At 45.9% G+C, this 25,293-nt stretch overlaps 2 protein-coding genes across 5 annotated transcripts in view; one reads left to right on the top strand and one right to left on the bottom strand.

Moving 5' to 3' along the window:
• Positions 1 to 1,446, top strand: part of unc5a (unc-5 netrin receptor A) — a 303,882-nt gene extending 302,436 nt beyond the window's left edge. Inside the window, exon 15 of the mRNA XM_064955880.1 lies at positions 930 to 1,446. Within this exon, the coding sequence (XP_064811952.1) occupies positions 930 to 1,095 (166 nt within the window). The 3' untranslated portion in view covers positions 1,096 to 1,446. The remainder of the gene's footprint in view (positions 1 to 929) is intronic.
• Positions 1,447 to 20,194: 18,748 nt separating this feature from the next.
• The window catches only part of LOC135526792 (PDZ and LIM domain protein 7-like), a 72,263-nt gene continuing 67,164 nt past the window's right edge, over positions 20,195 to 25,293 (bottom strand). For all 4 annotated transcript variants that reach the window (XM_064955452.1, XM_064955454.1, XM_064955455.1 and 1 more), the window contains one exon: positions 20,195 to 25,024. In XM_064955452.1, the coding sequence (XP_064811524.1) occupies positions 24,938 to 25,024 (87 nt within the window). In that variant the 3' untranslated portion in view covers positions 20,195 to 24,937. The remainder of the gene's footprint in view (positions 25,025 to 25,293) is intronic.

Genomic DNA, 25,293 nt, shown 5'->3' with positions numbered 1-25,293 from the left:
GTATATAGTATAGTATATAGAATAGCATAGTATAGTGTGGTATAGAATAGTATATAGTATTGTATAATGTGGTATAGTATATAGTATAGCATATTGTGGTATAGTATAGTGTGGTATAGTATCGTATAATGTGGTATAGTATAGTATATAGTATAGCATAGTCTGGTATAGTATAGTATCGTATAGTGTGGTATAGTATATGGTATAGTGTGGTATGGTATAGCAGGGCTGCAGAGGAGCACAGATTATGTCCATAGCACATCACTAAGGACTTTACAGTGCAGTATTGGGGGAAGGAAATGTCAGCAAGGACTCACTAAGGACTTTACAATGCAGTATTGGGGGAAGGAAATGTCAACAAGGACTCACTTAAGGACTTTACAGTGCAATATTGGGGGAATGAAACATCAACAAGGGACAATAAACAACCCATAATGAATTGAATAATGAATCTCTCCCCCCTCTCTCTCCCTTTTTCCTCACTCCTCTCCCTCTTCTCACCTCTCCTCACCTCTACTCTTCCTCTCCTCTCCCTCTCCTTCTCCTCTCCGTTGCCTCTCCTCTCCCTCCCCTCCTCTCCTCGCTTCTCTCCATTTCCTCTCCTCCTCTCCCTCTCCCTCCTCTCCTCTCCCTCCTCTCCTCTCTCCTCCTCTCTCTCCTCTCCTCCTCTCTCTCTCCTCTCCTCTCCTCCCTCCCTCTCCTCTCCCTCCCCTCCTCTCCCTCTCCTCCCTCCTCTCCCTCTCCTCCCTCCTCTCCTCTCCTCTCTCCTCTCCTCCCTCCTCTCCTCTCCCTCCTCTCCTCTCCCTCCTCCTCTCTCCCCTCATCCGTTCCCACTGCCTCCTCTCCCTCCTCTCCTCTCCTCTCCTCCCCTCCTCTCCTCTCTCTCTCTCCTCTCCCTCCTCTCCTCTCTCTCCTCTCCTCTCCTCCAGGCACATGAGTTTCTTTGCGTCCAAGGCGAGTCCCACCAGTGTGATTCTGGATCTGTGGGAGGCCCAACACTTCCACAGTGGGAACCTGAACCAGCTGGCCACCGTCATGGCCGACATCGGCAAACAGGAAGCTATGATCTTCCTGGTCTCAGACGGAGAGTGCTAGCCTTAGCTCTGTCCCAACACTGCACCCTATTCCCTATCTAGGGCCTAGATAGTGCACCAATGTAGGGGACTACCTAGGTAATAGAGTGCTATTTGAGATCGGCCCCCTAAAAAAGGAGAGGACTGGAACAGGGTAGAATATACAGACACATGAGAGGAGAGGAGAACACTCTCGCTTTCGCCCCTCCTTTACAAGAGAGAAGAACAAAACACTCCCCCTCTCTCCCCTCCTTTACAAGAGAGAAGAGAATGGAACACTCCCCCCCTCTCTCCCCTCCTTTACAAGAGAGAAGAGAATGGAACACTCCCCCCTCTCTCCCCTCCTTTACAAGAGAGAAGAGAATGGAACACTCCCCCCTCTCTCCCCTCCTTTACAAGAGAGAAGAGAATGGAACACTCCCCCCTCTCTCCCCTCCTTTACAAGAGAGAAGAGAATGGAACACTCCCCCTCTCTCCCCTCCTTTACAAGAGAGAAGAGAATGGAACACTCCCCCTCTCTCCCCTCCTTTACAAGAGAGAAGAGAATGGAACACTCCCCCCTCTCTCCCCTCCTTTACAAGAGAGAAGAGATTTGAACACTCCCCCCCTCTCTCTCCCCTCCTTTACAAGAGAGAACAGAAGAACGGAACACTCCCCCTCTCTCCCCTCCTTTACAAGAGAGAAGAGAAGAACGGAACACTCCCCCCTCTCTCCCCTCCTTTACAAGAGAGAAGAGAAGAACGGAACACTCCCCCTCTCTCCCCTCCTTTACAAGAGAGAACAGAAGAACGGAACACTCCCCCCTCTCTCCCCTCCTTTACAAGAGAGAAGAGAATAGAACACTCCCTCCCTCTCTCTCCCCTCCTTTACAAGAGAGAATAGAAGAACGGAACACTCCCCCCCTCTCTCTCCCCTCCTTTACAAGAGAGAAGAGACGAACGGAACACTCCCCTTCTCTCTCTCCCCTCCTTTACAACTGAGAACAGAAGAACGGAACACTCCCCCTCTCTCTCCCCTCCTTTACAAGAGAGAAGAGAAGAACGGAACACTCCCCCCCCCTCTCTCCCCTCCTTTACAAGAGAGAAGAGAATGGAACACTCCCCCACTCTCTCCCCTCCTTTACAAGAGAGAAGAGAATGGAACACTCCCCCCCCTCTCTCCCCTCCTTTACAAGAGAGAACAGAAGAACGGAACACTCCCCCTCTCTCCCTCCTTTACAAGAGAGAAGAACGGAACACTCCCCCCCTCTCTCCCCTCCTTTACAAGAGAGAACAGAAGAACGGAACACTCCCCCTCTCTCTCCCCTCCTTTACAAGAGAGAACAGAAGAACGGAACACTCCCCCTCTCTCTCCCCTCCTTTACAAGAGAGAACGGAACACTCCCCCCTCTCTCCCCTCCTTTACAAGAGAGAAGAGAACGGAACACTCCCCCCTCTCTCTCCCCTCCTCTATGAAACAAGAGGAGCTAAACAGAAGCAGGATTTGGGAACAGGGTTCATGTATGTTATGTTAGATCTACCCCACGCCTCCATTCAGAACCCAGATGTCTGGAGAAAGCAGGACCTGGGAGGGAGCTGGTCCTGGGAAGTTGTTTCTGGGTGATGTGCTTTTGTCAAAGTAAGGCGGGGAATCAATCCGTATGGCGACGTCGACCATGCATCTGTTAAAGGCAGTGTTCCCACCTTGGCGGAGAGGTAAAGGTCAAGGTAAAGGGTGCATATTGGCTCAATTGGAAATTGCCTTTAAAAAGGTGCATTGTCGGCAAAACATGATCGGATTGAATCCTGGAGAGGATATCTGGTACACAGTATGGTATATAACTATGTCAGACAGGAGTGGAAAGAGCTCTTTATGTTGTTTAAGTCAAGTTCAGTAGCCATCAAGGTTTAAAGTATAGCCTTATGTCCAAGAGACTTAGGATGAGATGACCGACAAGCATTTACCAACACATGGGCCAAACTTGGCCACAAAGTAGCAATATGCAAAATAATCACATTATCCATGGCCATCATGAAAAGACAACGTCACAATGTCAAGTTGGATTCTTTCTGTTTATGTTTAGTCAGAGACAAACAAGATAGTGTTCAATATCTCATCTAACCTCCCAGAGAAATCTGTCTTGCCGCTCTCTTACCAATGTGTGGTCAAGCTGCAGAGTAGATGTATTTCTGCAACTGGAAAAAACACACGGTTATCACTCTAGGGTCTATGACATCCAATCACTGTCCATCCATTAACCCTGTGGTGTAATCTGATCTGTTTATCCATCTGTCATCACCTATGGTTTTAAAAAGGAAATGAGCTGGACTTTTAGGCAGGCCATAGATTCTACGTCATGATTCTAAAGAACACATCTCGTGATTCGAAAGAACACATCTCGTGATTCGAAAGAACACATCTCGTGATTCGAAAGAACACATCTCGTGATTCGAAAGAACACATCTCAAGATTCGAAAGAACACATCTCGTGATTCGAAAGAACACATCTCAAGATTCGAAAGAACACATCTCGTGATTCGAAAGAACACATCTCGTGATTCGAAAGAACACATCTCGTGATCCGAAAGAACACATCTCGTGATCCGAAAGAACACATCTCGTGATCCGAAAGAACACATCTCGTGATTCTAAAGAACACATCTCGTGATCCGAAAGAACACATCTCGTGATCCGAAAGAACACATCTCGTGATCCGAAAGAACACATCTCGTGATCCTAAAGAACACATCTCGTGATCCTAAAGAACACATCTCGTGATCCTAAAGAACACATCTCGTGATCCTAAAGAACACATCTCGTGATTCTAAAGAACACATCTCGTGATTCTAAAGAACACATCTCGTGATTCTAAAGAACACATCTCGTGATTCTAAAGAACACATCTCATGATTCTAAAGAACACATGCCGTAGATATTCTGTTTGATTGTTTGTTGCCGTACTGTATCTAGTCAAAGTGAAACTTCGCCGCAGTACAGAGTCTGTAACATAATGTATCCACAGCGCTTCTGCTCTCAAATCAATTTTTTCTATTTTTGGTTGGTTAGACTTTTAAAAGTAAAAGTTAGTTATCGGTCAGATACATTTCAGAAGTGATTACAGTTGTTTTTACTTTAAGCCCAAGACAATGCAGATTTTGCTTTTTTGTTTCAAATGTAATATGACTAAATGTATCATGGTGAGTTTTCATATTTATCAAATTCCTCAGTTTGCTAAGTAGGCCCAAAGGGCTCTCACTCTCTCTCTCTCCCCCTCGCCCCTTCTCCCTCTCTCTCTCTCCATCTATCTCTCTCTCTCTCCCTCCCTCTCTTCAAAACGAATTTCTAAAACAGGGTCCTGGTGTAACAGGGTACCCTGTTCCCTATATAGTGCATAGGGCCCTGGTGTAACAGGGTACCCTGTTTCCTATATAGTGCATAGGGCCCTGGTGTAACATGGTAACCTGTTCCCTATATAGTGCATAGGGCCCTGGTGTAACAGGGTACCCTGTTCCCTATATAGTGCATAGGGCCCTGGTGTAACAGGGTACCCTGTTCCCTATATAGTGCATAGGGCCCTGGTGTAACAGGGTACCCTGTTCCCTATATAGTGCATAGGGCCCTGGTGTAACAGGGTACCATTTGGGACAAATGTTAATTTACAAAGTGGTTCTTTCCCAGTACTATGATGGTGGAGTCAACCCTGTAGAGCCACAATATGTATCTCCCTATTCTCTATACAGTGCACTACTTTAGACCAGACCTGCTATGGGCCCTAGTTAGAAATAGTGCACTACTATAAAGTGAATAGGGGGCCATTTGGAACATGGACATAGTCCTCAGCTTCAGGATTGGGTTGAATAGAGAGACCAGAGGGAGGGAGAGAGACCTGAGGGAGGGAGAGAGACCAGAGGGAGGGAGAGAGACCAGAGGGAGAGAGAGAGACCAGAGGGAGGGAGAGAGACCAGAGAGGGAGGGAGAGCGAGCGAGGGAGACCAGAGAGGGAGGGAGAGCGAGCGAGGGAGACCAGAGAGGGAGGGAGAGCGAGCGAGGGAGACCAGAGAGGGAGGGAGGGAGAGCGGCGAGGGAGACCAGAGAGGGAGGGAGAGCGAGCGAGGGAGACCAGAGAGGGAGGGAGAGCGAGCGGCGAGGGAGACCAGAGAGGGAGGGAGAGCGAGCGAGCGAGACCAGAGAGGGAGGGAGAGCGGCGAGGGAGACCAGAGAGGGAGGGAGAGCGAGCGAGGGAGACCAGAGAGGGAGGGAGAGCGAGCGAGGGAGACCAGAGAGGGAGGGAGAGCGAGCGAGGGAGACCAGAGAGGGAGGGAGAGCGAGCGAGGGAGACCAGAGAGGGAGGGAGAGCGAGCGAGGGAGACCAGAGAGGGAGGGAGGGAGAGCGAGCGAGGGAGACCAGAGAGGGAGGGAGAGCGAGCGAGGGAGACCAGAGAGGGAGGGAGAGCGAGCGAGCGAGGGAGACCAGAGAGGGAGGGAGAGCGAGCGAGCGAGACCAGAGAGGGAGGGAGAGCGGCGAGGGAGACCAGAGAGGGAGGGAGAGCGAGCGAGGGAGACCAGAGAGGGAGGGAGAGCGAGCGAGGGAGACCAGAGAGGGAGGGAGAGCGAGCGAGGGAGACCAGAGAGGGAGGGAGAGCGGCGAGGGAGACCAGAGAGGGAGGGAGAGCGAGCGAGGGAGACCAGAGAGGGAGGGAGAGCGAGCGAGGGAGACCAGAGAGGGAGGGAGAGCGAGCGAGGGAGACCAGAGAGGGAGGGAGAGCGAGCGAGGGAGACCAGAGAGGGAGGGAGAGCGAGCGAGGGAGACCAGAGAGGGAGGGAGGGAGAGCGAGCGAGGGAGACCAGAGAGGGAGGGAGAGCGAGCGAGGGAGACCAGAGAGGGAGGGAGAGCGAGCGGCGAGGGAGACCAGAGAGGGAGGGAGAGCGGCGAGGGAGACCAGAGAGGGAGGGAGAGCGGCGAGGGAGACCAGAGAGGGAGGGAGAGCGAGCGAGGGAGACCAGAGAGGGAGGGAGAGCGAGCGAGGGAGACCAGAGAGGGAGGGAGAGCGGCGAGGGAGACCAGAGAGGGAGGGAGAGCGAGCGAGGGAGACCAGAGAGGGAGGGAGGGAGAGCGAGCGAGGGAGACCAGAGAGGGAGGGAGAGCGAGCGAGGGAGACCAGAGAGGGAGGGAGAGCGAGCGGCGAGGGAGACCAGAGAGGGAGGGAGAGCGAGCGGCGAGACCAGAGAGGGAGGGAGAGCGAGCGAGGAGACCAGAGAGGGAGGGAGAGCGAGCGAGGGAGACCAGAGAGGGAGGGAGAGCGAGCGAGGGAGACCAGAGAGGGAGGGAGAGCGAGCGAGGGAGACCAGAGAGGGAGGGAGAGCGAGCGAGGGAGACCAGAGAGGGAGGGAGAGCGAGCGAGGGAGACCAGAGAGGGAGGGAGAGCGAGCGAGGGAGACCAGAGAGGGAGGGAGAGCGAGCGAGGGAGACCAGAGAGGGAGGGAGAGCGGCGAGGGAGACCAGAGAGGGAGGGAGAGCGAGCGAGGGAGACCAGAGAGGGAGGGAGGGAGAGCGGCGAGGGAGACCAGAGAGGGAGGGAGAGCGGCGAGGGAGACCAGAGAGGGAGGGAGAGCGAGCGAGCGAGGGAGACCAGAGAGGGAGGGAGAGCGAGCGAGCGAGACCAGAGAGGGAGGGAGAGCGAGCGAGGGAGACCAGAGAGGGAGGGAGAGCGAGCGAGGGAGACCAGAGAGGGAGGGAGAGCGAGCGAGGGAGACCAGAGAGGGAGGGAGAGCGAGCGAGGGAGACCAGAGAGGGAGGGAGAGCGAGCGAGGGAGACCAGAGAGGAGGGAGAGCGAGCGAGGGAGACCAGAGAGGGAGGGAGAGCGAGCGAGGGAGACCAGAGAGGGAGGGAGAGCGAGCGAGGGAGACCAGAGAGGGAGGGAGAGCGAGCGAGGGAGACCAGAGAGGGGGAGAGCGAGCGAGGGAGACCAGAGAGGGAGGGAGAGCGAGCGAGACCAGAGAGGGAGGGAGAGCGAGCGAGACCAGAGAGGGAGGGAGAGCGAGCGAGACCAGAGAGGGAGGGAGAGCGAGCGAGACCAGAGAGGGAGGGAGAGCAAGCGAGGGAGACCAGAGAGGGAGGGAGAGCGAGCGAGGGAGACCAGAGAGGGAGGGAGAGCGAGCGAGGGAGACCAGAGAGGGAGGGAGAGCGAGCGAGACCAGAGAGGGAGGGAGAGCAAGCGAGGGAGACCAGAGAGGGAGGGAGAGCGAGCGAGGGAGACCAGAGAGGGAGGGAGAGCGAGCGAGGGAGGGAGAGGGACTTTCATGATTGCCAGTCAGTTTACCTGGAACGTATATTTTCTTGTTGACACCATGGCAGAGGGAAATACAGAATGTGTTAGATCTGTTCTTTATCCTTATCCAAGTATTCCTGAACGCTGACATTCTTTCTCGTTTGCAGTGCTTGTAACAACCCAGGTCAAAGGATATTTCTGTTCAACATATGATTACAGAACATAGTCAAAACAGACGACTCTGTCCACAGTTCCTGGTTCTTTGACAACAAGACTAATCTAGTAACCCCCTGGAGGAATAGGCCCTGTTGTTTTCCATTGTGTGGGAATAGCTACTTCATCACAATGTAATATGTAAATAATTTTCTATACCAGCTGGATACTGTCACTTTACATAATGTGTTTGTCAGCAGAATTGGTAACCAAAGTTTTCTGAATACCATTTGAGGCCACTTCATCTTCTGAACAACATGGGTGAATTACCATTAGCTACATCTCAAATGGCACCCTGGTCTCTATATTAGTGCACTACTTTCAGACCAAGGCACGCATAGGAAATAGGGCCCATAGGAAATCCCATAGGGTTCTGGTCAAAAGAAGTACACTACGATATAGGGAATAGGGTGCCATTTGTTGATACAACCCCATATTGTTTGTGAATTACCACATTGTCTCAGTGTAACTCGTTGGTGTGTACCAATGAGCACATCTGTTTTCCTCTTGATTTCTCCCTATATAATGCTAATTACATCAAAACTTTTGTTTTCTCATTTTCTTTGCCAATTGTTTCCGTTTTCATACTATTTGTTTTTACCAGTAATACAAAACCCTTTATTATATCACTACTTTGTATAGAAATGTACATTATATTTTAATATGGAGTCCAAAAAAACAAAACAAAAAAAAAAGTTACAAACTTTAAACAAACTGGTGTAACATTTGTCAAAGTGTAACTCTGTAATGTGTTTGCCTAACATTCTGCTGTTTCATCTGAGGTCTTTTATACTGCTAAAGATTAAAGGTGGACTCAGCGATTCAGTAAAACACAATATCTGGTGAAGTTCCAAACAACGAAGAGCATTGAGGCACGAGACTTGTGTTTTCGTCCCGTAGCTACCACGCTGTATCAGTGCATACAGCCAACACCCTGCACCAACACAGGTACTCTGAGAGCAAAGTCTTGCATCTTGCTCATCTCAATATCTTCTCGTTGTCATCTCACTGAGTCTACCTTTAAAGGGATTGTTTTGATGAACACGTTTCTACACTTTTCTTTACTTTAAAAATACGGCATCTCCTTATATGGCTGCCTGATTATTTCTATATAAGCCTTTAACTTTAATTTCAACATGAAATTGTAACAACAACGAACATATAGTATGTACCAATACTACGACACTGGTAACTACTGGAGACAGAACACCACGACACTGGTAACTACTGGAGACAGAACACCACTACACTGGTAACTACTGGAGACAGAACACCACTACACTGGTAACTACTGGAGACAGAACACCACTACACTGGTAACTACTGGAGACAGAACACCACTACACTGGTAACTACTGGAGACAGAACACCACTACACTGGTAACTACTGGAGACAGAACACCACTACACTGGTAACTACTGGAGACAGAACACCACTACACTGGTAATAACTACTGGAGACAGAACACCACTACACTGGTAACTACTGGAGACAGAACACTACTACACTGGTAACTACTGGAGACAGAACACCACTACACTGGTAACTACTGGAGACAGAACACCACTACACTGGTAACTACTGGAGACAGAACACCACTACACTGGTAACTACTGGAGACAGAACACCACTACACTGGTAACTACTGGAGACAGAACACCACTACACTGGTAACTACTGGAGACAGAACACCACTACACTGGTAACTACTGGAGACAGAACACCACTACTACTACACTGGTAACTACTGGAGACAGAACACCACTACACTGGTAACTACTGGAGACAGAACACCACTACACTGGTAACTACTGGAGACAGAACACCACTACACTGGTAACTACTGGAGACAGAACACCACTACACTGGTAACTACTGGAGACAGAACACCACTACACTGGTAACTACTGGAGACAGAACACCACTACACTGGTAACTACTGGAGACAGAACACCACTACACTGGTAACTACTGGAGACAGAACACCACTACACTGGTAACTACTGGAGACAGAACACCACTACACTGGTAACTACTGGAGACAGAACACCACTACACTGGTAACTACTGGAGACAGAACACCACTACACTGGTAACTACTGGAGACAGAACACCACTACTACTACACTGGTAACTACTGGAGACAGAACACCAATAGTTTACACACACAGACATTTCCTACAATCTCAGTCTCATGTCAGAATTAAACGTTCATCCATGTTTCTCAAATGTCAATTTTCGTAGTTGTTCCAAATGTCAAATTTCGAAGTGTTTAAGGTTAAGGTTAGGCATTAACTCTGATTGGTTAAGGTAAGGGTTGTGGTTTGAGGTAGGCTTAAAACAAAATAAACAGATTTTTATCGCTGGATTTGAATTCGCAACCTTTAAAATCAGAGGCAGGTGCTTTTGCTGCCTGTCCACTATCCCCATCACCCACAGTAAAACAGAAACCTGCTTGAAGGTAAGTGCTCGACGTTGCCCCCTAGTGGCCGGTTTCCACTTCATCTCCCGACGTCCTCAGACATGGATGGACGTCGAATATTGACTTGTGTCACGGGTGACCAGGCTGCACAATCCATCACATCACAGATGGTTCATGGCAGTTCTATAGTGAGATTATGACTGTGTAACACAGTCGTTATCACCTTTTCCATGATGGACAGTGATGTTTTCTAAGCGCATAACAGCCGAGTATCTCAAACCACCCCTGGAAGACACTGGACCCAGACGCCCGCCCACTACAGATAACATCGAACTTAGCATTGCTCCCAAATGGCACCCTATCACCTATGTAAGTCCACTATTTTTGACCTGGGCTAACATATTGCACTACATAGGGAATAGGGTGCAATTTGGGACTCCGTGGTCTTTGTCTGACACAAACATCACTAGCTGTCATAATGGATGACAAATGCCATTTCCGTCGCAAAGCTTTCTTCTCTCTCGGATTGAAAGCTCAAGTTTGACAGTTTTTTTTTTTTAAATGACATGGACGCTTTTACCAAGAGAGTTGTAGACTCTGCTTAATATATAATAATATAATATAATATATCCCATTTAGCAGACGCTTTTGTCCAAAGCGACTTACAAGTCGGCTGGGGCCACTACTTTTTTACATATGGGTGGTCCCAGCGGGAATCGAACCCACGACGCTTGGCGTTGCAAGCGCCATGCTCTACCGACTGAGCCACACAGGATGGAAAAACGGATACCTTTCACACACTGCATTTCCTCAGCTTCAATCATTGTTATTCAGTGTCAAGAATTTCCATGTGTGTGATCTTGATGTTTCACTCTGAAATGTTTTGGAACAGCAAATAAATCGACTTCTATATGTTTTTTTTTCTATTTATTTCCTCGATTCAATGTTCCTTGCCTTTCTGCAAGTAAAAGAAATGCTGTATGTATCTCACGCAACACAGCGCTTATGCAAATTATATAATTCCTTTTTCCTTTACTTTCCTTTTACTTTTCAGTTCCTTATTGTCACTGGGTATACCAAACATTAGGAACACCCTCCTAATATTGAGTCCCCGTCCCCCCGGCCCTCAGAACAGACTCAATTTGTCGGGGTATGGACTCTTCAAGTTGTCGAAAGCGTTCCACAGGGATGCTGACGCATGTTGACTCCAATGTTTCCCACAGTTGTGTCAAGTTGGCTGGACGTCCTTTGGATGGTGGACACGCAGGAAACTGTTGGGCGTGAAAAACCCAGCAGCGTTGCAGTTCTTCACACAGTCAAACCGGTGCGCCTGGCACCTGCTACCATACCCCGTTCACAGGCACTAAAATCTTTTGTCTTGCCACTTCACCCTCTGAATTGCACACATACACAACCCGTGTCTCAATTGTCACAAGGCTTAAAAATCCTTCTATTAACTTGTCTCCTCCCCTTCATTTGCACGGCTTGAAGTGGATTTAACATGTGATGTCAATAAGGGATCGTAGCGTTCAGTCTGTCATGGAAAGAGCAGGCGTTCATAATGTTTTGTATACTCAGTGTAAAGTGTGGTCAAAAAAACGTTTGTGGAGAAAGCGTCTGTTTAGTCGAGGCACTTTTATGTAACTTTTCAGACAACGATAACGATGATATGGATTTGTGGGTAGAATTTTGGAAATTTGTTTCTAAGTGCTTTCAAGTATTAACTTGGCCTTATGTATATATCTAACGATGACATTTCAGAAAGGTTTGTATAGTAATTCAACCTGAAATCTATGTAAATAAATTATATATTGTTAAAACAACGACTGAAGAGTTTTACTTTCAGTGCTTTTAGTCAAGCAGATGCTAACCTTTTACCATTACATTAACAGGGGAGGTTAGCATACCCTCAAGACATGCTAACCTTTTACCATTACATTAACAGGGGAGGTTAGCATACCCTCAAGACATGCTAACCTTTTACCATTACATTAACAGGGGAGGTTAGCATACCCTCAAAACATGCTAACCTTTTACCATTACATTAACAGGGGAGGTTAGCATACCCTCAAGACATGCTAACCTTTTGCCATTACATGAACAGGGGAGGTTAGCATACCCTCAAGACATGCTACCCTTTTACCATTACATTAACAGGGGAGGTTAGCATACCCTCAAAACATGCTAACCTTTTACCATTACATTAACAGGGGAGGTTAGCATACCCTCAAGACATGCTAACCTTTTACCATTACATTAACAGGGGAGGTTAGCATACCCTCAAGACATGCTAACCTTTTACCATTACATTAACAGGGGAGGTTAGCATACCCTCAAGACATGCTAACCTTTTACCATTACATGAACAGGGGAGGTTAGCATACCCTCAAAACATGCTAACCTTTTACCATTACATGAACAGGGGAGGTTAGCATACCCTCAAGACATGCTAACCTTTTACCATTACATTAACAGGGGAGGTTAGCATACCCTCAAGACATGCTAACCTTTTACCATTACATTAACAGGGGAGGTTAGCATACCCTCAAGACATGCTACCCTGGGGATGTAACCCAAATGGCTAGGGAGAGTCTGCATCCCAAAATGGCTAGGGAGAGTCTGCATCCCAAAATGGCTAGGGAGAGTCTGCATCCCAAAATGGCTAGGGAGAGGAGGGCATTTACCAGAGAGGCAACAAAGAGACCAAAGATAACCCTGAAGGAGCTGCAAAGCTCCACAGTGGAGATTGGAGTATCTGTCCATAGGACCACTTTAAGCCGTACACTCCACAGAGCTGGAGTTTACGGAAGAGTGGCCAGAAAAAAAGACATTGCTTAAAGAAAAAAATAAGCAAATACGTTTGGTGTTCGCCAAAAGGCACGTGGGAGACGCCCCAAATATATGGAAGAAGGTACTCTGGTCAGATGAGACTAAAATTGAGCTTTTTGGCCATCAAGAAAAAGGTACAGTGGGGCAAAAAAGTATTAAGTCAGCCACCAATTGTGCAAGTTCTCCCACTTAAAAAGATGAGAGAGGCCTATAATTTTCATCATAGGTACACTTCAACTATGACAGACAAAATGAGAAAAAAAATCCAGAAAAACACATTGTAGGATTTTTTATGAATTTATTTGCAAATTATGGTGGAAAATAAGTATTTGGTCATTAACAAAAGTTTATCTCAATACTTTGTTGGCAATGACAGAGGTCAAACGTTTTCTGTAAGTCTTCACAAGGTTTCCACACACTGTTGCTTGTATTTTGGCCCATTCCTCAATGCAGATCTCCTCTAGAACAGTGATGTTTTGGGGCTGTTGCTGGGCAACACGGACTGATGCTGTCTGGACCAAAAGAGTATATCATACTATAAGCATCAGATAAACAGATAAATATAGAGGGGCACTATTTCGCTCTCTCAGATGCTTTCTCCGGTGAGATACTGTGGTTTCAGCAGAGAGGGTGAGGCGAAGTGAGAGGGCTCACTCTTGCCAAAATCTGTCCAGTACAGTCCCAATGCGATTCTATGGCAATAATATGCAGACCTAAGCTGGTGCCTGCATTCCCGCTTTTTGGATAAAGGGGCGCAGCGCTCACTGCATCTCAATGCTAGAGGCGCCACTACAGACCCTGGTTCGATTCCAGGCTGTATCACAACCGGCCATGATATGGAGCCCCATAGGGCAGTGGACAATGACCCAGCGTCGTCTGTGTTTGGCTGGGGTCGGCCGTCAATGTAAATGAGAATTTGTTCTCAACTGCCTAGTTAAATAAAGGTTAAATAAATACAAGCAATAGGATCTCCGGATTCAGCAGGTGCACAGTGCAGTGTTGGGATGAAGGATTTCCTTAAAGTAAAATTATATCATTAATCCTGTCCAAATAAACACTAAAAAAATACTTCAGTAGGGAGCATAACTTAGCCACAGAGGATCACTAGCTTATTTAAACAAACAAAAAATAGCTGTGGATTGTTTCAAAACCACAAGTGTGTTTGCGAAGTCTGCAATTTGGGTAGCGCGCATGACAATATGTCTACCTGATTATTGCGTTGCGAATGTCAGTGAAAAGCATCTACAGATAACGTGTCTTCAATATAATAAAAAACATTTTGTTTTTTGCATCAAGAGGAAGGGGAAGGGTGTGTGGCGAAAATGAGGTGCAGAATGGATGCATATGTAGGAACGTGCTCAATTGGCAATTATTTCTTTCTGATAGTCTTAACTCATTTCTTCTTCGCCTCACACAAGTCAACAAGTCTTTCCGATTATTCGGTTTTTTTTTTAAATAAAACATTCTATTGCGAATGATAGTTAGTCAGTATTTGAACAATCCTGGCGACTATAATCACCAAGTATCGGTGTGAAAGAGAAAAATATTATGATCTGATGATCACCATATATGATCCAGTGGAAACATCATAAATACAACAGGGTTCTGGTCGAGTTCCCTGGAGACTCTGAGGGCCCGGAATAGAGGCTCGTTCATACAATGTTGCAAGTTCGTTAGCAACAGCTTCATACCAGACCCTGTTTTGTATTTATTATGGATCCTCATTAGCTGCTGTCAAGGCAGCAGATACTCTTCCTGGGGTCCAGCAAAATTAAGGCAGTTATATCATTTTAAAAACATTACAATACATTCCTAAAATAATTCCCAACACAATAAATGTGTGCCCTCAGGCCCATTCTCCACTACCACACATCGACAACACAAAATCCATGTGTGTGTGTGTGTGTATAGTGCGTATGTTATCATGTGTGTGTGTATAGTGCGTATGTTATCATGTGTGTGTGTGTGTCTATGTTTGTGTTGCTTCACAGTCCCCACTGTTCCATGAGGTGTATTTTTTACCTGCTTTTTAAATCTAATTCTACTGCTGCATCAGTTACCTGATGTGGAATAGAGTTCCATGTAGTCATGGCTCTATGTAGTACTGTGGAATAGAGTTCCATGTAGTCATGGCTCTATGTAGTACTGTGGAATAGAGTTCCATGTAGTCATGGCTCTATGTAGTACTGTGTAATAGAGTTCCATGTAGTCATGGCTATATGTAGTACTGTGGAATAGAGTTCCATGTAGTCATGGCTCTATGTAGTACTGTGGAATAGAGTTCCATGTAGTCATGGCTCTATGTAGTACTGTGTAATAGAGTTCCATGTAGTCATGGCTATATGTAGTACTGTGGAATAGAGTTCCATGTAGTCATGGCTCTATGTAGTACTGTGGAATAGAGTTCCATGTAGTCATGGCTCTATGTAGTACTGTGTAATAGAGTTCCATGTAGTCATGGCTCTATGTAGTACTGTGGAGTAGAGTTCCATGTGGTCATGGCTCTATGTAGTACTGTGGAATAGAGTTCCATGTAGTCATGGCTCTATGTAGTACTGTGGAATAGAGTTCCATGTAGTCATGGCTCTATGTGGTACTGTGGAATAGAGTTCCATGTAGTCATGGCTCTATGTGGTACTGTGGAATATAGTTCCATGTAGTCATGGCTCTATGTAGTACTGTGGAATAGAGTTCCATGTAGTCATGGCTCTATGTAGTACTGTGGAATAGAGTTCCATGTGGTCATGGCTCTATGTAGTACTGTGGAATAGAGTTCCATGTAGTCATGGCTCTATGTAGTACTGTGGAATAGAGTTCCATGTAGTCATGGCTCTATGTAGTACTGTGGAATAGAGTTCCATGTAGTCATGGCTCTATGTAGTACTGTGGAATAGAGTTCCATGTAGTCATGTCTCTATGTGGTACTGTGGAATATAGTTCCATGTAGTCATGGCTCTATGTAGTACTGTGGAATAGAGTTCCATGTAGTCATGGCTCTATGTAGTACTGTGGAATAGAGTTCCATGTGGTCATGGCTCTATGTAGTACTGTGGAATAGAGTTCCATGTAGTCATGGCTCTATGTAGTTCTGTGGAATAGAGTTCCATGTAGTCATGGCTCTATGTAGTACTGTGGAATAGAGTTCCATGTAGTCATGGCTCTATGTAGTACTGTGGAATAGAGTTCCATGTGGTCATGGCTCTATGTAGTACTGTGGAATAGAGTTCCATGTAGTCATGGCTCTATGTAGTACTGTGGAATAGAGTTCCATGTAGTCATGGCTCTATGTAGTACTGTGGAATAGAGTTCCATGTAGTCATCACTCTATGTAGTACTGTGGAATAGAGTTCCATGTAGTCATGGCTCTATGTAGTACTGTGGAATAGAGTTCCATGTAGTCATGGCTCTATGTAGTACTGTGGAATAGAGTTCCATGTAGTCATCACTCTATGTAGTACTGTGGAATAGAGTTCCATGTAGTCATGGCTCTATGTAGTACTGTGGAATAGAGTTCCATGTAGTCATGGCTCTATGTAGTACTGTGGAACAGAGTTCCATGTAGTCATCACTCTATGTAGTACTGTGGAATAGAGTTCCATGTGGTCATGGCTCTATGTAGTACTGTGGAATAGAGTTCCATGTAGTCATGGCTCTATGTAGTACTGTGGAATAGAGTTCCATGTGGTCATGGCTCTATGTAGTACTGTGGAATAGAGTTCCATGTAGTCATGGCTCTATGTAGTACTGTGGAATAGAGTTCCATGTAGTCATGGCTCTATGTAGTACTGTGGAATAGAGTTCCATGTAGTCATGGCTCTATGTAGTACTGTGGAATAGAGTTCCATGTAGTCATGTCTCTATGTGGTCCTGTGGAATAGAGTTCCATGTGGTCATGGCTCTATGTAGTACTGTGGAATAGAGTTCCATGTAGTCATGGCTCTATGTAGTACTGTGGAATAGAGTTCCATGTGGTCATGGCTCTATGTAGTACTGTGGAATAGAGTTCCATGTAGTCATGGCTCTATGTAGTACTGTGGAATAGAGTTCCATGTAGTCATGGCTCTATGTAGTACTGTGGAATAGAGTTCCATGTAGTCATGGCTCTATGTAGTACTGTGGAATAGAGTTCCATGTAGTCATGTCTCTATGTGGTACTGTGGAATATAGTTCCATGTAGTCATGGCTCTATGTAGTACTGTGGAATAGAGTTCCATGTAGTCATGGCTCTATGTAGTACTGTGGAATAGAGTTCCATGTGGTCATGGCTCTATGTAGTACTGTGGAATAGAGTTCCATGTAGTCATGGCTCTATGTAGTTCTGTGGAATAGAGTTCCATGTAGTCATGGCTCTATGTAGTACTGTGGAATACAGTTCCATGTAGTCATGGCTCTCTGTAGTACTGTGGAATAGAGTTCCATGTAGTCATGGCTCTATGTAGTACTGTGGAATAGAGTTCCATGTAGTCATCACTCTATGTAGTACTGTGGAATAGAGTTCCATGTAGTCATGGCTCTATGTAGTACTGTGGAATAGAGTTCCATGTAGTCATGGCTCTATGTAGTACTGTGGAATAGAGTTCCATGTAGTCATCACTCTATGTAGTACTGTGGAATAGAGTTCCATGTAGTCATCACTCTATGTAGTACTGTGGAATAGAGTTCCATGTAGTCATGGCTCTATGTAGTACTGTGGAATAGAGTTCCATGTAGTCATGGCTCTATGTAGTACTGTGGAATAGAGTTCCATGTAGTCATGGCTCTATGTGGTACTGTGCTCCTCCCATAGTCTGTTCTGGACTTGTGGGATATGCATGGGTAACCGAGCTGTGTGCTAGTATTATTTAAAACAGACAGCTCAGTATCTTCAGTTTATCAATACCTCTTACAAAAACAAGTAATGAGGAAGTCAATCTCTCTTCCCCTTCTGAGCCAGGAAAGATTGACTTGCATGTCATTAATGTTAGCTCTCCATGTACTTTTAAGGGCCAGCCGTGCTGCCCTGTTCTGAGCCCTGTGATAATTTGATACAAAGTTGAACTTCACAAGCAATAGCTCAAGTGAAGACCGATGGAAAGGGAGGCAGACAGACGGAGAGGCGAGATGAAGGTGATTGAAAGAAGCAGAATTACAACTGTTTTTAATTGTCGGCTTTAAGACCTACGTATTTTACTTAGTAGTTGATGGGAGTTATAGACCTACGTATTTTACTGAGTAGTTGATGGGAGTTATAGACCTACGTATTTTACTTAGTAGTTGATGGGAGTTATAGACCTACGTATTTTACTTAGTAGTTGATGGGAGTTATAGACCTACGTATTTTACTTAGTAGTTGATGGGAGTTATAGACCTACGTATTTTACTTTGTTGATGGGAGTTATAGGCCTACGTATTTTACTTAGTTGATGGGAGTTATAGACCTACGTATTTTACTTAGTAGTTGATGGGAGTTATAGACCTACGTATTTTACTTAGTAGTTGATGGGAGTTATAGACCTACGTATTTTACTTTGTTGATGGGAGTTATAGACCTACGTATTTTACTTAGTAGTTGATGGGAGTTATAGACCTACGTATTCTACTGAGTAGTTGATGGGAGTTATAGACCTACGTATTCTACTGAGTAGTTGATGGGAGTTATAGACCTACGTTTTTTACTTAGTAGTTGATGGGAGTTATAGACCTACGTATTTTACTTAGTTGATGGGAGTTATAGACCTACGTATTTTACTTAGTAGTTGATGGGAGTTATAGACCTACGTATTCTACTGAGTAGTTGATGGGAGTTATAGACCTACGTATTTTACTTAGTAGTTGATGGGAGTTATAGACCTACGTATTTTACTTAGTTGATGGGAGTTATAGACCTACGTATTTTACTTAGTTGATGGGAGTTATAGACCTACGTATTTTACTGAGTAGTTGATGGGAGTTATAGACCTACGTATTTTACTTAGTTGATGGGAGTTATAGACCTACGTATTTTACTTAGTAGTTGATGGGAGTTATAGACCTACGTATTTTACTTAGTAGTTGATGGGAGTTATAGACCTACGTATTTTACTTAGTAGTTGATGGGAGTTATAGACCTACGTATTTTACTTAGTAGTTGATGGGAGTTATAGACCTACGTATTTTACTTAGTTGATGGGAGTTATAGGCCTACGTTTTTACTTAGTAGTTGATGGGAGTTATAGACCTACGTATTTTACTGAGTAGTTGATGGGAGTTATAGGCCTACGTTTTTTACTTAGTAGTTGATGGGAGTTATAGACCTACGTATTTTACTTAGTAGTTGATGGGAGTTATAGACCTACGTATTTACTTAGCAGTTGATGGGAGTTATAGACCTACGTTTTTACTTAGTAGTTGATGGGAGTTATAGACCTACGTATTTTACTTAGTAGTTGATGGGAGTTATAGACCTACGTATTTTACTTAGTTGATGGGAGTTATAGGCCTACGTTTTTACTTAGTAGTTGATGGGAGTTATAGACCTACGTATTTTACTGAGTAGTTGATGGGAGTTATAGGCCTACGTTTTTTACTTAGTAGTTGATGGGAGTTATAGACCTACGTATTTTACTTAGTAGTTGATGGGAGTTATAGACCTACGTATTTACTTAGCAGTTGATGGGAGTTATAGACCTACGTTTTTACTTAGTAGTTGATGGGAGTTATAGACCTACGTATTTTACTTAGTAGTTGATGGGAGTTATAGGCCTACGTATTTTACTTAGTAGTTGATGGGAGTTATAGGCCTACGCCTACTGCTGCATTTGGCCTATAGGCTCTCTGCGATCTATGCTCTCATTTCTTTAGCAGCCAATTGGATCACAGTGTGTCCATATTAAAAGAGGCTAGTGCTCTTTCAATGGTAACATGTTTAACTTTTAGACATTTTACTTCAGATTTTTTTTATGATTAACCACGTGACAATGCTTGAGAAACGAAAATGGTTCATTATTGAAACGCGCATACAGTGAGGCAAAAAAGTATTTAGTCATCAATAATTTATAAATATATAATAAACTTTTGTTATTGACCAAATACTTATTTTCCACCATAATTTGCTAATAAATTCATTAAAAAATCCTACAATGTGATTTTCTGGATTTTTTTCCCTCATTTTGTCTGACATAGTTGAAATGTACCTATAATGAAAATTACAGGCCTCTCTCATCTTTTTAAGTGGGAGAACTTGGACAATTGGTAGCTGACTAAATACCTTTTTTGCCCCACTGTATATAAAATAGACTATTCATAACCACCAAACAGATCATTAGAAATGGTCGGACACATTGTACGCTTTCCTCAAACTTGAAACTCCCGATCATAGGAGGTCCGACGAAAAACCGTCTGTCTAAATGATTCGTTCTGGCGTCGGGTCTGCAGAGGGAAAAGAGAGTATGGTATGCAGACATTTTATTTATTTATTCATTAACTGGTTCTAATACACAATACAGCTCATCTATCAAGGATATCAATTATTCCTCTAAAAACATCTCTAGCGTGTACACATGAATACAGCAGTTTTTCGTTCGAATTTAAGTATTTTTTTGTAAAAGCTCAGTGTGCAAAGCTTGAAAAGACACTTGGTATACAATACTTTAATACAACAACAATTTTTATTTTTTTATTCTATAATTATAATCCTATTGTTCTTGGAGCAGAAGTTGACGTTAGTGGGGGAATCAGACCATTAGGTTGACATCGTGTACAATTGTAGGAATGGGTTCATGTCAGACGAGAACCATCTCAGCCCTCTGCAAACAAACAAATACAGTACATTACTAAATTATTTGGTTTCAAACACACCTAACAAATAACTACTTTACAGGCCTCTTGTGAGACTTGAGCTCTATTCAAATCGGTGTTGCTGAAGCGTTACAAATTTCAATTAAAAAAAAAATGTAATTTGCTATTGAGCCGATATATACAGCATTTACCATGCAGTCTCCGCCAAAAAAACAGTTTGGAACATTGCTTTTAAATTTAATTATCGTTGTAAAGATGAATTTGAAAGATTGGGATTGAATAGAGCCCTAGATTATAGAGTATTTGGTTCAATACATAAAGCCACTTGTACAGAATGACTCCCAGGACAACACAATGACTACAAATCCCAGGACAACACAATGACTACAAATCCCAGGACAACACAATGACTACAAATCCCATACAAAAAAAGCTAGGGTCAATTCCAACTCCAATTCCAACAGTCAAAGAATTGTAACGATATTCTAGAAATGTTCTGTGAGATCTCACTTCCATAGTTTAAACTGGATTTGACCCCCAGCCCTGTAAACAAGCCATAGTTTATTTCCATAAATAGTACATTGATGCTTCAAAATACTAAATCCTTTTTATGGTGTACTATTCTAATTTAAACGAATGAATTACTAATATAGCTGTCGTGAAGTGAAGTATTCTGGGATCAATATGGTGTGTTCTACAGTATCTATAGTGATCAGTGCAATATGGCTTATGTCCTAAAGTACTCCCTATTTCCTTTATATAGTGCACTACTTTATAAAGGAAATGGGGCATAGGGAATAGGGCTCTGGTCTAAAGTAGTGCACTATATAGGGAATAGGGCTCTGGTCTAAAGTAGTGCACTATATAGGGAATAGGGCCCAGGTCTAAAGTAGTGCACTATATAGGGAATAGGGTCCTGGTCTAAAGTAGTGCACTATATAGGGAATAGGGTCCTGGTCTAAAGTAGTGCACTATATAGGGAATAGGGTCCTGGTCTAAAGTAGTGCACTATATAGGGAATAGGGCCCAGGTCTAAAGTAGTGCACTAGATAGGGAATAGGGCTCTGGTCTAAAGTAGTGCACTATATAGGGAATAGGGCTCTGGTCTAAAGTCGTGCACTATATAGGGAATAGGGCTCTGGTCTAAAGTCGTGCACTATATAGGGAATAGGGCTCTGGTCTAAAGTCGTGCACTATATAGGGAATAGGGCTCTGGTCTAAAGTCGTGCACTATATAGGGAATAGGGCTCTGGTCTAAAGTCGTGCACTATATAGGGAATAGGGCTCTGGTCTAAAGTCGTGCACTATATAGGGAATAGGGCTCTGGTCTAAAGTAGTGCACTATATAGGGAATAGGGCTCTGGTCTAAAGTAGTGCACTATATAGGGAATAGGGCTCTGGTCTAAAGTAGTGCACTATATAGGGAATAGGGCTCTGGTCTAAAGTAGTGCACAATATAGGGAATAGGGCTCTGGTCTAAAGTAGTGCACTATATAGGAAATAGGGATCTATTTTTTACACAGGTGCACCTTGTGCCGGAGACATTAAAAGGCCACTCTAAAATGTGAAGTTGTCACACAACAAAATGCCACAGATGTCTCAAGTTTTGAGGGACAGTGTAAATGGCCTGCTGCCTGAAGGAACGTCCACCAGAGCTGTTGCCGGAGGACTGTATCTTTATTTCCCCATAAGATGGCCTCCAACGTCGTTTTTTGTGAATTTGGCGGCACGTCCAACCGGACTCACAACCATGCCAGGACCTCCACATCCGGCTTCTTCCCGTGTGGGACGGACGTGATAAAACCCTATTGTGGTAAAAAAATAAATGAATCTGATTGGCTGACGGCCTATGCCATCCCAGGGGCTACAGGGTAGCCTAGTGAGCGTTGGACTAGTAACCGGAAGGTTGCGAGTTCAAACCCCCGAGCTGACAAGGTACAAATCTGTCGTTCTGCCCCTGAACTGGCAGTTAACCCACTGTTCCCAGGCCGTCATTGAAAATAAGAATTTGTTCTTAACTGACTTGCCTGGTTAAATAAAGGTAAAATTAAAATTAAATGGCTGCATCTCTGCCCAGTCATGTGAAATCCATAGATTAGGGCCCAATTCAATTTTTTCAATTGACTGATTTCCTTACAGCAGTAAGGCTGCCCTTACCAACAGTACAGCAGTAAGGTTGCCCATTACCCACAGTACTGCAGTAAGGTTGCCCATTACCAACAGCACTGGAGTAAGGTTGCCCATTACCAACAGCACTGGAGTAAGGTTGCCCATTACCAACAGCACTGGAGTAAGGTTGCCCATTACCAACAGCACTGGAGTAAGGTTGCCCATTACCAACAGCACTGGAGTAAGGTTGCCCATTACCAACAGCACTGGAGTAAGGTTGCCCATTACCAACAGCACTGGAGTAAGGTTGCCCATTACCAACAGCACTGGAGTAAGGTTGCCCATTACCAACAGCACTAGAGTAAGGTTGCCCATTACCAACAGTACTGCAGTAAGGTTGCCCATTACCAACAGTACAGCAGTAAGGTTGCCCATTACCAACAGTACAGCAGTAAGGTTGCCCATTACCAACAGTACTAGAGTAAGGTTGCCCATTACCAACAGTACAGCAGTAAGGTTGCCCATTACCAACAGCACTGGAGTAAGGTTGCCCATTACCAACAGTACAGCAGTAAGGTTGCCCATTACCAACAGTACTAGAGTAAGGTTGCCCATTACCAACAGTACAGCAGTAAGGTTGCCCATTACCAACAGTACAGCAGTAAGGTTGCCCATTACCAACAGTACTAGAGTAAGGTTGCCCCTTATATTACCTTAAGTACTGGAGTATAGAGGGGCATCAATGAACCAGAGACTAAGAGGGGACTTTAAATGAAGTCGGTAGTGGAGCGATAGTTAAATGTAACATCTTAGAAAATGACACACTAAAATGGTTGTTTCAACTTTGAAGACACTTAACAGACAGGTAAAGTGAAATGGAGCTAAGAGTGATATTTTACCAACAGCCGCTGCCCAAACAGCTGAACTGACGAGACACATTGCAGTAAAGAATGACTTGTCAACAGTGGTTAGCATCACAATCCCAGAGGGAGAATGACACATACATATATATATATATTCATATTCAGTGGTTCACTTGCAATACATGAGATATACAGCATTGAGCTAAGGCTTGAAATGACTCCGTTTGTAATAACACTACACATGATACTAGAGTAACCTGCTATGAGGAACAACAGTAGAGAAACTAGGCAGTTCGTTGGAAAAAGGTTGCCATCAAATTCCTTCAGATCTTAGACCAGGAACCAGGAAGTAGAGAGACCAGAAAGTATGACTGACAGCAGAGGGAGCCAGTGGGAGGGAGCCAGTGGGAGGGAGCCCGTGGGAGGGAGCCAGTGGGAGGGAGCCAGTGGGAGGGAGCCAGTGGGAGGGAGCCAGTGGGAGGGAGCCAGTGGGAGGGGAGCCAGTGGGAGGGGAGCCAGTGGGAGGGAGACAGTGGGAGGGAGCCAGTGGGAGGGAGCCCGTGGGAGGGAGCCCGTGGGAGGGGGCCCGTGGGAGGGAGCCAGTGGGAGGGAGCCAGTGGGAGGGAGCCAGTGGGAGGGAGCCAGTGGGAGGGAGGGAGCCAGTGGGAGGGAGCCAGTGGGAGGGAGCCAGTGGGAGGGAGCCAATGGGAGGGAGCCAATGGGAGGGAGCCAGTGGGAGGGAGCCAATGGGAGGGAGCCCGTGGGAGGGAGGGAGCCAGTGGGAGGGAGGGAGCCAGTGGGAGGGAGCCAGTGGGAGGGAGCCAGTGGGAGGGAGCCAGTGGGAGGGAGCCCGTGGGAGGGAGCCCGTGGGAGGGAGCCCGTGGGAGGGAGCCCGTGGGAGGGAGCCCGTGGGAGGGAGCCAATGGGAGGGAGCCAATGGGAGGGAGCCCGTGGGAGGGAGCCCGTGGGAGGGAGCCCGTGGGAGGGAGGGAGCCAGTGGGAGGGAGCCAGTGGGAGGGAGGGAGCCAGTGGGAGGGAGCCAGTGGGAGGGAGCCAGTGGGAGGGAGCCCGTGGGAGGGAGCCAGTGGGAGGGAGCCCGTGGGAGGGAGCCCGTGGGAGGGAGCCCGTGGGAGGGAGCCCGTGGGAGGGAGCCCGTGGGAGGGAGCCAGTGGGAGGGGGCCAGTGGGAGGGGGCCAGTGGGAGGGAGCCCGTGGGAGGGAGCCAGCACAGGATGCATTTGAAAAGTCCAGGGATAGAGGTATATGTGAACACATCTTTAGTTGAGCGATAGTGAGGATCTGAAAAGCTGTCTGGTTTGCAGTGGAGTGGAGAGTGACTGGAGCTGTGCGATGCGGAGGTCTTCAGGGTTCAGAGAATGGTTCCTGTCCCCTCTGAACCACCTCTACCCCCCCCCCCCTCCCTCTCAGACGGGAGCAAAGGCATGGCCTTTACACAGCGGCTTATCCTTCTTAGAGTAGAACGTCTTCCCTTCCAGGTTGATCTGGCAGAACTGAGAGAGAGAGAGAGAGAGAGATGTGAGACGACAGAAACAGGCAGAGAGACGTAGGTTGGAGCAGGTTCAGGAGAGACGTAGGTTGGAGCAGGTTCAGGAGAGACGTAGGTTGGAGCAAGTTCAGGAGAGACGTAGGTTGGAGCAAGTTCAGGAGAGACGTAGGTTGGAGCAAGTTCAGGAGAGACGTAGGTTGGAGCAGGTTCAGGAGAGACAGGTAGAGACGAAGGTACAGTTGAAGTCGGAGGTTTACATACACCTTAGCCAAC

The sequence above is a fragment of the Oncorhynchus masou genome, chromosome 32, assembly GCF_036934945.1.
Source record: "Oncorhynchus masou masou isolate Uvic2021 chromosome 32, UVic_Omas_1.1, whole genome shotgun sequence".
In the NCBI taxonomy this organism is placed as follows: domain Eukaryota; kingdom Metazoa; phylum Chordata; class Actinopteri; order Salmoniformes; family Salmonidae; genus Oncorhynchus; species Oncorhynchus masou.
Note: the sequence above shows the minus strand (reverse complement) of the source record. Positions and strands in the feature narration are given on the sequence as shown.